This window comes from Platalea leucorodia, assembly GCF_965183815.1.
Source record: "Platalea leucorodia genome assembly, chromosome: 2".
Lineage (NCBI taxonomy): Eukaryota > Metazoa > Chordata > Aves > Pelecaniformes > Threskiornithidae > Platalea > Platalea leucorodia.
Window position 1 is genome coordinate 122728670 of NC_138824.1, and position 13408 is coordinate 122742077.

Sequence of the window (13408 nt, forward strand, 5' to 3'; positions counted from 1 at the left end):
GACTCATAAGGAAAGGGGAACAAACATGAATTATTTCCCTCCTGTCTTTGCATACATTCATCAAATCTCTGCATCCTAGCCAAAGAAAGAATTTTCTTATGCCAAGAAAATAAGTATCCTTTAATAAAGCTACGAATCTGCTTGTCTTCCCTCATCTAACTCTGAGACAACTTCGCTGCTCTTCACAAAAGTTAACAATGTTTTGCTTTTATTATTTGCCCTAGTTATTTCCAGGGCTTCCCCTGGCTTTCTGTCAGAACGTTGGAGTGATTGATGTAGGGCAAGGGAGGGGAGAGGGAAATAGGCACAGCTTGAGGCTGCACCTGCTGTCCCTCGAGTGGGCCAGATGCAGTACTCAGTTGCATTTAATTCAGTGCCCCAGCTGTAGTGAGGCAAAACTTAAACTTTGAGTTATACTCTGATGTCGTCTTTTTTTTTGCTGTAGTGAATTGAGCCAACAGCTATGGAGAGAATAAATTTTTCAAGTCCAAGAACACAGGCGATAGCCTTGTACGCTTTTTTGTATTGTCTGATATAAGGGGTAACATCTTTATCCAAAGAGCAGGTTAGTCTCCATCTCCGTTCTGTCCTTGGAGCTTATGCTGGGAGGACATCACGAAACAAAGAGACAAAAAACCCCCCCGACAGAACTGGCAGGTTTTGGTAGTAGCTGCTTGCAGTCTGTGGGTATACTGGTTGTAGTGCACTGCGTGGAGGAGCAATTTTATTAGTAGCACCATGTCCAAGCTAGTTAGCCTTTCTGAGAGGTGTAGATTCTTTTGTGTAGGTCGGCACCATATGAATACAACCGTACCCCTCTGGAAATCTTATTCTCCTCCTGGTGCTGCAGTGTGCTTACCAGCCTCCTTGGGAGCTTTCTTTTGCAGCTCTGCAGTGTGCTCTGCGGACATTCGCTGGCTGGAAATTTAGTGTAAAAAGCTGGCGGATTAGTCATCCCTAAATTTCGAAGCACAGTCATGTTTGTTGATGTTGAAATAAAATCCCGTATCCCAGTCCCAGCTAGCTCGCTCACCTGCTCCCTTGCTCTCTCCAAAGACTTTCTGTATAATTAATTACCCAGTGTTGATCAGAGAGGTGGTTTCAGGCTCCACAGAGGTTAGAAGGCCCTCGGGTGGCTGAAAGTTGTCTCAAGGGTGCACCCTAGCGTCGGAAAGCGGCATCGCTGATGCGGAGTGTTGGGAGTGCTTGGGGTGGGGGTTCAGGTGGGAATTGGAAAACTCTGTTAAGAGCAGCTAAGGAACAATCCCCAGCTACCGGCCTCGGGCGCTGAAAACTTGTGGATGGGTTGAGAAAGAAGGAAGCATGTTATATCTCTTTGAGGTGATTTAGAGGAGGAAGTCAGAAGTACTTGATTAGGAGGTGACTGAGCAGTGAGGAGGGGGTAGCATTCTTTATGGCACAGTAGTTTGTCCTGTGGCAATAGTCTGAAATAAACTAAATCTGTATCAGAGATATGACATGTGGTATTCATTCCTGTACAAACCCACTATAGTAAAACTTGGCAAACATCAGAGCAGTCAATCATTAGCGCTTCATTGCTGTCTTCAGAGGTGGGTGCTCCTGCTGATCTGTGCTAAAGACAGCCATCTCTTCTTCACAGTAAAATTACCATTGGCATCAACATTCATGTTCTAAATGTAAAAACAGATATTTTGTATCCTATCCTCGTGTGTAGTAATAGACTCCAGACTTCACATCTGAGTTCACTAATCCGAACTGCGATCTTATATTATCTTCACGAATCAGAACATACTGTGGAGAGAGACTGAAAGAGGCTGACTTCTGCAGTGGAGATTGTAATGGAATATTGAAAGACTGAGGCTCGGTACAGCATGGATTGTGAAGCCCATCTTCCAAAGCAATCTATCTAAGATAGAACTGGTGCTTAAAGTCTTTGCTCACATTTTAAGCATGTTTAGAGTAATTAAGTTACAATCCAGAATAATTTAGGCTATTCTAAATTCATTCTAATCCCAGGAAAATCGATATATACTAAGACATTTTTGATTCATGTAGTTACTGTGTTGGAGGTGCTCATTACTGTCACATGCCTTTCTGTGTTTTGCTCTTTGCTTTTGCTTGCATTTCAGCTTAATCAGATTCTGTTTAAGCAGACGGTGATAAGCATTTAGAGATATGGTGACAGGAGAGGCATAGACAGAACCTGTTTGGAACGATTGTTGAGTAATAGAGAGGCTGTATTTGTATTAATTATCTCAAGTGTCACAAATGTGTTGATGGTAGAAAAGGTGAAGGTGGTTTTCTTCACAGGCAGCAGTGTCTTCAGTACTAAGTAATTACATAGTGCCCCAAAGGACAGGCTAGGTTTTTGCTATAGGAGCTCTATGAAGTTAGGCAGGTTTATTTCTGTTAAGGTACAACAATGAAGGGGGAGTCTTCAGACGAGGAACCTTTCAAAGAAATAGTAAATGTATTGAGTACATACTCAAAGAAGCTGGTTTCTTGATAGTGTTTTTAATTATACATTGTAGCACACATGGCGTATTTTATGGAGCATACATCTAAGTGGTTCGTACAGAGTGTGATCAACTAGTTGGGTAAGCAGTTGGATGCTTGGGCTCAGAGGGCAGTAGTTAATGGATCATATGCTGCCTAATGCTGATAACAAGTGGAGTATCACAGGTGCTTGTCTTAGGACCTATCCTTTTAACATCTTTGTCAGTAACGTGGAGGAGGTGACAGAGTGGACTCTTGTCAAGTTTTCAGGTGACACAAAATTGGGATGACCACTTGATACTCTTGAGGGCAGGGCTGCCATTCGGAGGACCTAGGCAGACCGGAGGAATGGGATGACAGCAACCTTATGAAATTCAATAAGGACAACTGCAGAATCCTGTACCTGGGTAGGAATAACCCCTGAAAGTCAGGTTGGAGACTGACTGGTCAGGGAGCAGCTCTGCTGAAAAGGGCTTGGGGATCTTGGTGGACAGCAGGCCCCTGGCAGCAAGGCGGGTCAGCAGTGTCCTGGGCTGTATGAACAGGAGCATGGCAAGTAGATTGAAGGAAGCAATTGTCCCCCACTACTCACAGCTTGTTGGACCACATAGCTAGGTAGCGTCCAGCGTTGGTCTTTCACCCTGCCGACAAATACAGGACAGACATCCATAAACCAGAGCAAGTCCAGTGAAGGGCAACCAAGATGGTCAGGGTCTCGAGTACTTGTCCTGTGAAGACAGGCTGAGGGAATGGGACTTGTTCAGTCAGGAGGAGAGGTGGCTTCAGGGGACCTAACAGCAGTCCTCCCAGTGCTTCCAAGGAGGTTGCCAAGAAGATGGAGCTAGGCTCCTCACAGAGTTGCGTAGTGGGAGCATGAGAGAAAATGGGCACAAGTTGAAACAAGGGAGGTTTAGACTGGTTATGAGGGAAAAATGTTTTTCCCATGAGGATGGACAGGCAGTGGAGCGGGTGCCTAGTGAGACTGTGCAGGCTCCTTTCTTGGAGTCTCTCAAGACCTGACTGTTAAGAAACAATTAAAAAAGGAAAAATAAGCCCCAAATAAAATAATACAAAATATAGAGATTGGGGAGGGGTGGCAGAGTTGAAAACCTGGAATTACACTGGTTCTCCGTATGGTAGATCATGACAATGTTGTCAGAACTGCAGAAGTGAGGGTACTAGGTCATATGAGTTACAAAGGGAACAATAAGATAAGTTAAATAAATTCATAGAGAAGCTAAATAAATGCTTTTGTTAACTCAGTCCATGTCATGCAGAACTTTGGTGAAATGCACAGCCTGTTAGTAAAGATGAGTCACTGTCTGCAATTAAGTGTCGAGTGAGTGCTATGACAGTTTGAACTATAACAAAATGCCACAAGAACCAGCTGTTCTGTCCATCCCTTTTGACTGATTTTTTTTTTCCTTTCACTTTGTCTCTGATCCCATTCATTTGGAGATCTGGAATTCAGTTTGGGATCAGGATACTAGAATGCACTGACATTGTCATTTTTATGCTATCGAATGAGAGATATCTTACCTTTTGACTAATAGATTAGCATACAACTCTGTATTTTTGATAGCATGAGAGTTCAGATGTTTGCTCATCAAAGTAAGAATGGAGGAGTGGGAAAGAAGAAGTAACTGCAGGCTCTCAGAAAGTAGAGTTAAGATTTTCTTTTTTTCTTCTTTTTCTTTTTTAAGCAACACATCTGAAAGAATGTTCTTTGGCATCTCTCTTTTCCTGAAGGCCTTTAGAGGAGATCCCATGACATTTACAAGAAAGAGAGTCCAATAATTGAGTCACACGCAAGAGTATGATAATTATAATTAACATTTATATAGCATATTTTATGACAAGGGCATGTCTCAAATAATTGACAGCACTGGTGAAAGGTACAGTACCAACCAGCAATGCTGTGAAAAAAAAAACAGACCAAGTGTACTGCAAGTCAGTCCTTACTCTTAGAGAGCTCAGTACGTCATTATTGTGCTTTTCAGAGTGAAGATAAGATTTTGTTTTTTAAGGTTATGCTTTACACGCTCTTCCTGCTTTAAATTAGAACAGTAAGGAGTTGAATCACCTTGGCTTTTGCCTGTCAAAATAATCAGGAATGATAGGTGAATTGGAACTGAGCCCAAATCTCAACAAAAGCATATTCGTATTTGGAAACAAAATGTAAAATCCCATCTCCTGCTCCCCCCACCTTTTTATTTTCTTTCCCATACTCTTGTTTTCACTGTACTTGCTGGTCTGGGAACTATTAAAATAGAACTAGAAAAGCTCTGTTCTGCTCCCAGACTAGCCGTGATACCATCTTGTTGGAATCTGTTTTTGACATCTACCCCAGAGAGACTCAGTTGAAGTTGAGGTAAGCAAGTAAACTTTTGAGTACTTGACTTTGTTACTTAAGCATTAATTTGGTGCTGAAGAGGAGGAGTCATTAGGGGATCAGAGGTTTTGACTTTTCCTGAACAGATTTGATCTGTTTGACACTTCATAACTGCACTTATCCCGCTTCTCTTGCCTTTTATGCTAAAGGTATAATAACACAAAACTGTCATTAACTGAATCTTCTTCGTTTAATCTATTCCTTCTGAGGAGTCAGAGGATGGGTAATACAGTTCCAGGTTTGTGTGGAGAGAAACCTGAGGAACTTCTGGGTTAGATAATTTCTGCTGTGAAGTGTGACTTACAGGTTCTATTTCTGTGAACTGAAACCAGATGCTGTCTCTGTTTAAATGGAGATTGTGGAGCAGCTCTCCAACAAGAGGAGAAATCTGATACCTGAACAGCATTACGGAAGCATCCAGTAGTGCAGGATAGTGCTTGAAGTCCCAGGAACTCCTTCTGTTCCCATGTTTGGTTTTTCACTGCAGCAGTCAGCATCCAGTGAACAGCAGAAGGATTTAGGAGAGAGGAAGGCAGAAGCTGGTGTGTTTTTTCATTTTTCATATAACGGATGTTTCCTAGGAAAGGTTGGTCCTGTGAGAAAATAAGTGGACAAACTCACTGATCACATACATGATGCAGATGTGGGGAGCATATTGGAAAAGTGGAAGAGATTATTAAATTACTGATTTTTGGACTCTTGGCATATATTTGACAGAAATTTACAATTGCATCTGCTTATCGAACCATAATTGCCCCTGATGAAGCATATGGTTGATAAGACAGAAGGAGATGCATCATGATGTGGGTTATTGAAGTCTGGGTTGAGTAGAGCTTTTTTTCTACAGGAATGATCAGAGGGAAAGGGACCTGGATAGTTTGCCAAAGTTTCAAGGGGAAAGTTAAATGTCTCTATGGCATACCAGACAAAGAAGTGGAGTTTGGATAATGCACAGGAGGAAGAGGAAAGGTGTAACTGGCAGCAGAGAAGCAAGTGGTTATGAAAGCAGGAATGGGAGTATATTTATCTCTGAGAAGGGAAAAAACCCATTTTGTTAGGTAGCCAAATAACTAATATGTTTCACTGAGATTTTTCTGAATAGAATTTGGCCTTTGTATATTTTGTTGAAAGATGGTGTGTGATCTTTAAAAGGAGAGTGAATTTGCCATGAGACAAACCAGTAGAGTTCACTTTACAGTAATACAAAGACAGCTGTGTGTGACCAAGAAGTAATTTTTCCCATTGCTTCTCCTGAGAGAATACTCCATCAAATGACCGATTTCTTATTTTTAATTTTGAAGAGGAAAAAATAGAATTTGCTTTCTGGAGCATTTTTGAAAATAGTATTTGAACCAGAAAAAGAAGAATGGCACATTTGCTCTGCGTATCCAGCTTTCTGTTGTTTGAAACTCTTTTGCCATCAGGTGTGGTCAGTGTTTCGGGAGACTCCAGTCCAACTGTATGGCCTTTTAAACGCCTTTTCATCTCATCCAAATTGTACCTGTTGCCTTTATCTGTTCATAGTGTTCATATTCAGGATCTGAATCCTCCCAAAGATCCTTGAGGTAATAATGTTTGGGGATTTTTTGGCGTCTGTCTATAATATTGACTTCCAACTCGCTATTCCCAGATTTGAGTTAGTGAATCAGAAAAAGGTTTCCTTATGTCAGAATTAAGAGGGTATGATCAGGCTGGAAAACATTTCCACAGTTATAGCTGTGTACTGTCCATACTGGTTAGAAGAGTTTGAATTTCCTTGGTTTTGTCTGTAGGACCATTGCTGTTTAGCCTCTGTTTTGAAGTTCTTCCTGCGGTATGGAGTACGTGGGGTCTTTTAAATATAGTACTGATGTGTTTTTTAAGAAATGCTCCTGTATGCTTTAATATATTACCCTCTTATTTTAAACTACTTTGTTTCTACCCAGCCCAGGCACTAATGCTGTGATTTTTCTCTGCTTATAGAACACTGTATGAAAGTAGGACTATGTCAGGTCCAGACAAGTGGGAAAAGACCAAGCATACTGAAGAACTTTACATATTGCAAGCAGTGGAAATGTTTGGTTTTGGTGGTGGTTGTTTTTCTTTTGGGGGACTAGTTTGTGTGGGTTTTCTTTGTTTGGGGTTTTTCTTGTTTGGTTTTGGTTTTATTTCTGTTTTTTAGGGAGAGAGAGATATCACTACTTAGTTGAATAGATTTAATCTCTTTTGGCATGTTTTCCAGATACTGAGAGTAAATTCTTCCTTATTGAGTTGTAACTTTTTGTTCTGCTTCACCCTTTCCTTCCCACCTTCTCAACTGTGAGTAGGACCAAATTCTGTGCTTAGTCAGCTCCTTGTAAACATTGAGTGAAACAGCTTTTAATGGAATAATGGAATTGCTTTTTCCTTTACAGTTCTGTAACTGGTGAGAGGATCTAGCCCCTGGAAGGACATGCACTGCCTTTTTGCTTTCAGTGTGCTTTGTGCCCATTGACTGACCAGACATGTATGAAAGGGGAAAACATAAAATATTTTTAAATTGCCAAAATCAGATACAAGTGAAAAAAAATACATTTAGCCTTTTCAAACACAGATCTTTTGCTGAATAAACATTTATCATACCTGTTTATACTGTCATGTCAAATGAAACTAGTATTTATTTTGCCTGGATGAAAGCCACATCTAGCTTGAATTAATCTTAAGCAAAATCTTGAGATTGTAAAAATACTGCATTTGATATAGCAAACAGTTTTCTGAGTACTGCAAATGTTATTTTTGCATTTCAAGTCCAGCTTTCTTGGATAAAACACTGAAAATGTCTCTCAGATCAGTTTTCAGTTAATAGAAGTTTTGATATTCCTGGTTTTATTTGCATGAAATTTCAGTGATCAGATAGTAATCTCTTATCCTGAGAGGTGGAAAGACCTTGTAACAAACCCCAGAAGATTATTGTAGGGGGAGCCTGATAAAATTTTTTTTTTTAATGCTAATTCTCCGTTTCCAGTGGGAGTGAATGATGTCATCCTGTCTCCTCCCACTGTGTAAACTAAGCTTGTGTCAAAGTGTTGCTGCCTCTTGTCACAGAGAGAACAGTTCACTTAAATGCAGCTGCAGTACTTTTGTGTGATACCTGTCAGAATCATTCCCAGTGCGAGGTTGGGTTTGTGACCATGATGTCAAGATTGGTCTTTCTCCTTTTCTGTGGATATATTGCACTAAACCTGGGAAATGCTCAGAAATTGCCAAGAGGCAAGTAGCTATGACAACTTTCTGGGTTTTTGTTTGTTTTTCTGTTGTGGGGCTTTTTGTTTTTTAATGCTTGTGTTTTGCCATGGAAATTCGCTTTCAACGTGTTAGGAATGATTAAAGATAATGGAAAAGATGAAAGAAGAACAGTCAACAGGGCAAGGTCCAGGTACAAGAGAGTAACTTTAAAGCTCTTGAATTAAGCTCAAATGTTTTTACGGGATCTCGTGACTCTAGTGAGAAGTACCGTGAAACAAAGTAACTGTATTTAATGATCTTATAATGATTTAGACAGCCTTCTGCAGGTTTGTGGTTTAAGATCTTAAAGAAAATGTGTCTTAGAAGCACCTTGTGTTGTTGGTGGAAGATTTCAGTTCAGTCTTGAAAGAACTTTTATGCTTTCCCTTTATAATCCTTAACATTGAATAGGAATTGATTTTGTAGGTCAGGTTGCATGCATTTTGAGGGAAAGAAATAGGATTTATTAAAATTTCCACAAATTGGGCGAAAAAAATCCCCCAAACCTGTGTGAATATTTGTTTAACTATTCCTTTCTCCTGGACTCTGGAAGTACAGTAGATTTGCAAAGCTGGCAGGGATCTTTTCTTCCTTGCTAATGTGACCCATATAACGTTGGCATTTTACTAGTATTTTATTACTGCAGGAAGAAGAGTCATAGCATAAAATGAAACGAATATTTCTATATCTAGATTGTAAAACACTTTGTAGTACCTTGGCATTAAAACAGCACTTTCACAACTGTTTCTGTACTGCACATATTGCTCTCACTTTGTGGAAGTGCTTGCCTGAGTCCACTGTGCTTTGTAATGCATATTACATCTGCAGTCTTCTGCAACCAGTAACATTCAGAAAGGAAGCTGTGATTTAGTTCCTTATGAGAACATTTATTAAGAAATCAGCACTTTGAGGGCTTCCTAGGAGATTCTGTTTCATAGGTGGGGAACTTAAAAGTATTTTGGGGAGAAGAACTGACTTTTCAACCCCCTACCCTTCCCCAAGAGACTTTTTTTCAAAGATTTCTTTTCTTTCTTTCCCCCCCCCCCCCCCCCCCGCCTTCTTTCCCTGGTGATGTTCTTTTGTAAGCGTTTTTCTTTTAAGCTCATCTTCTGGAGACAACGTGGAGTTTTCTTCATACTTCTAGTAGTGGGGCAATGTGTAGTCTGTGAGTAACAGATGTGCAGTTGCTGTTCAAGTCAAGCAGACTGTAAGACCTTAGTTTTATCAAAAAAACTATCTATAAGTAGTAGTGGTTTTCATAGGGGAGGATTACATTGAAGAGAGGAACCTTCTATGTGTTGCCTACTTTGAGGGAAGGAACTTTTCTAGTGCTTATCTTTTTAAGTGGTTTCACTGGAGTTTCTGCTCACTACCATAGAATAGTGGCTGTAAGTTTGTTAACTGTGAAATTCAGACAAAGCTACTGATCCACTGCAGTCAGTGAGATTAACTCTGGGATGCATTTTTTCCCTGTCCTAAAATAACATTGCAGAACTGAAGTTCTGTTTGCCAAATGTATGAAGCTGCAGGTGGAAACTTAATTTCTCTTCAGTGAAATAGCTTTTTGAAGATTCTCCCATTGCAGTGTTGAAAATCAGTCTAATTCTTTTGTTTGCAGCTGCCTCTTAGGTTATTATTCGCATTGGAAAAAAGCGTATTAGTACCTAGCCGTTATCTGGAAATGTTGAAAGGACTGTCTTTTTCTACAACATTCTCTTGTTTGATAGGGAGTACAGAATTTTTTCATAAGCAAAGAGTATATTTGGATCTTAAAGTATTTTTAAAATGAGGATATGTAGTGGTAGTATTCTGTCAAGAGGGCTACTCTGCCCTGCTGAGCAAGCTTAAATTCCAGAGAATTCCTGTACTCTTCAAGTCACAAGCTATGTAACTGAGGCTGCAGAGTCACTCCTGCTCTGTGGGGAACAGTGGAATCCATTTCATAACTTGAGGGAGAACAATCTAGCCAACCTCGCTTTCTGGTGGCGCAGGTACTCCTGTGAACAGGTCATCAGCGTAAATCTTGCCATTCTTACTACCGCTTTGGAATTCTAGTGCTCAAGTCTTCTCTCCAGGAGGTGAAACACACTGATCCCTGGTCTTGTGGACTGGGATTTCCCTTGAGTGATACAAGGTGGAAAGAACATCTTGCCTCCTGCAGCTGCAAAGGAACAGAGCCAGTACACCCTTCGGATGTCAGTGACTTCCTGAGCTATTTGAGAGATTGTGTGCAAACATGCCATCCAGGAGGCTGGAACACACATGACTCCCTTTTACTGTATATTTTTATAGTTTCACCTCCACAAGTGTGTGTTTGACTAGAATGACAAAGAAAATGTTGTTGCTGTTCTCAAAAGAGTGTTCTTTGTTAACAAATTCTTTCTTTAATTATTCTGACTTCAAAAATTAAGGCACTCTTGGAGGAATAATTTGGAAATGCTACCAACATGACTCAAGGAGTCAAAATCAGGGAAATAGCAGTTACAATTTCCAGTGGAAACTTTATGCTGCTTCTATGTATCCTGTATTATAATCGTTTTGCCTGTATTAAAAATAGGCCTCTACTTATATCTGGTCCTAGTGCAGTGCCCTAAGCGCAGGTGAACACCCTTTCTCTTGCAGTTCTTTGTCACATTTACTGTAGCAAATGACAGGTGATGAGGCAATTATAATCTGTGTCATAATTCAGACTCTTTCTACCTTAAGAGTTTATAGACATAAGTAAAGGCAATGTAATTGGAAAGGGACGGCTGGTGGGTGTTGTGTTTTACTGTGGAGGCAATGTCCTTTTTACAGTTACATTTGTTTCATCAGTTTCTGTTTGAGGGACCAGCTGCTAAGAAAATTCTGTAGTTGGTGCCTATGGAGACGATGTGAGGGGTCACAGAACAGCAGGGCAGGAGATGATGGTGTGATTAGGGATGGTCTTTCATCAAGTATTTGAGCCACTGTCCCTTCAACTATGTCCAGCTTCTAAAGCTTTCTTTTTCATCAGAAAGAAGAGAGACTTGGACATTTTCCACTTATTTTTGTCTCTTCCCTTACACCAATATCCCAGTGCCATCCGACATATAATTCTTCAGTTCAACACTGTTGTACTTGGAATATTATATAAATGAAATATAATGATGGGTGGAAACAGTTGCAATGCGTAGGTGTCAGTTATAACTCGTCATACTTTCTCTAATTTTTATGGTTCTATGTAACAGAAACATTCCATCCTTGAGGAATGCAGCATCATCTCTCTAGGCAGGAATTGAGTACAGACAAAAAGTCTTGTCTTTAGAGAAGGAGTTGGTAAGCAAAGCATCCTGAATCTGAGAGGGAGGTGAAAAAGCAAAGCCACAGAACCAAGAATAAACAAGTTACAGGACATAATCCACAGGATTGTACTGCCTTATAAACTGTGTTTCACTGGCATCTTTCCAGCTGGACCTGATACAAATGTTGTTGAAGGCAACAGTTATGGAAGTTCTTAGTGTTTGGTAAAACAGCATTTCATGTTTTTGATTTTTGCCAGTTGACTTTCCAGTTACAACACAGATGTGCTTAGAAATGCACTTTTTTTCACTATAATTTCTGTTTCTAATAGCTTTTGTGTATCTCCATGTTCTGTTTTTTGTTGTTAGGGCTGAAAAGAATTTGGGGTTGATCCCTTCTTATAAACTTAGAGTTTTATGAAGTTTTTAAAAAAGAAGAGTCTGAATGTTTTTCTTTTTTTTTCTTTTTTTTTTTTTTTTAACACCCCCCCCCCCCCCCCCCACCCCCCATGTTTCTGACTTCTGTGGTTTTCCTGTTATTTGAATTATCCATCCAGGTAGATTGGAATTCAGGCCCATCCTTGTTCTACTTTCCAGGATTCAGGCCTGTCCCGTTCTGCTTTCCAGGAAGGGCTCAGGAAACCTCAATTCACCTTTCTCCTGGTTGCTGCCTTCTTAGGGAAAAAGAGTGCAGACTTGACATTCCTTATGGGACCATGTGAAAGAGCCTGATTTACAGACTCATGTAGGGAAAACGCAATCCAAAACTTTCTTATTTCCACAGTTGTCAACTGTGGGAATAAGTGGGAAAAATAATAGTTTTACTCTAAAGTTTTGTTGTTGTTGTTTGGTAAGTATACAGGAATGTTAGAAAATATTGTAGATAACTTCTAGCTAAGATTTGTATTTATGGTAATTATGACTGACATCCCGTTGAGAGTGAATGCTGTATTTACAGTATACTTCCAAACTTACCGTTGACACTTGTGAAAGGAATGGGCTAACTTTATTCATAGCTAAATTTGCTGGCTATGCTATGTTATGTAATACTTCTTTCTAACCAGAGGTTAAACTCAGCATGTGTTTCCACTTACTGGTGTCAAGCAGTTAAAACAATGTTGAGTTATTTCAATGTATCACAGTCACTGTATTGCAACAACCAAACCTTAATCTTTAAACTTTTGTGCACACCCCACACCCCCCCAACAGCACCCCTTTGGTAGCTGTAGGATAGCAGGGCAGAAATTGTAAGACCGAGAGAAGTCTCCTGAAAGTTAAGGGGTTTTTTTAACATATAATGAAGCTGGCATATCAAAATATCACAAAAGGAGTGAAATGACATGTGGTTTATATGTTATTTTCTCCATGGTTTACAAAACATCTTTCTGGGAACTATTTTTCAAAATACACAATGCATTAACCTTCAAAAAACATATTCCAATGAATGAAGGCCAGTTTGGACTAAACTATTGAATTTTTTTTTTTTTTTTTAGTGTCTGGAAAGAGAAGTGCAAAATTAATTTGATTTGTGCGAAATACTTCTTTTATGTTTAATGGCACATAAATGACAATAAAGTCCTATGAGAAATTTCAAAGGGATCCTTTATCTGGTATAATTGAGTGGCTAGGGTTTTCAGTCAGTAGATATGTCATGGCAAATTTGGCTCATTCTTTGCTGCAAATGAAAACAACCCGTAAGAATGTCGCTATTATAGCAGCTTATTTAATCAAAGTTATCTTATCATGCAGACAGTTGTGTCCTAGGATCACACAAAAACATATCAAAACCTGGTATTGAGCGTCAGGCTTCCGAGTTCAGAGATAATCTGTAATACCAGAATTCCATTTTTATACTGGCACAGGCACCGGTGTGACAGTAGTGATGATACATATGGGTGGATTCTGCCAGGATTAAATTCCATAGCATATGAACGCCTCTAAAATGATCTCACTGCCGGGTAATCTGTATAACCTTCCACCTCTTCATTTTAACTTTAATGTTCCCAAGTATCTTTTTTCTGAATATTTTTTTTTT

The 13408-nt window shown here is 39.8% G+C and overlaps 1 protein-coding gene across 1 annotated transcript in view; it reads left to right on the plus strand.

The window, feature by feature from the left end:
- Positions 1-8019: 8019 nt before the first annotated feature.
- The window catches only part of ABI3BP (ABI family member 3 binding protein), a gene marked incomplete at its 5' end in the record, with an annotated part of 167248 nt that continues 161859 nt past the window's right edge, over positions 8020-13408 (plus strand). Inside the window, one exon of the mRNA XM_082332100.1 lies at positions 8020-8098. Coding sequence (XP_082188226.1) covers positions 8020-8098 — 79 coding nt within the window. The remainder of the gene's footprint in view (positions 8099-13408) is intronic.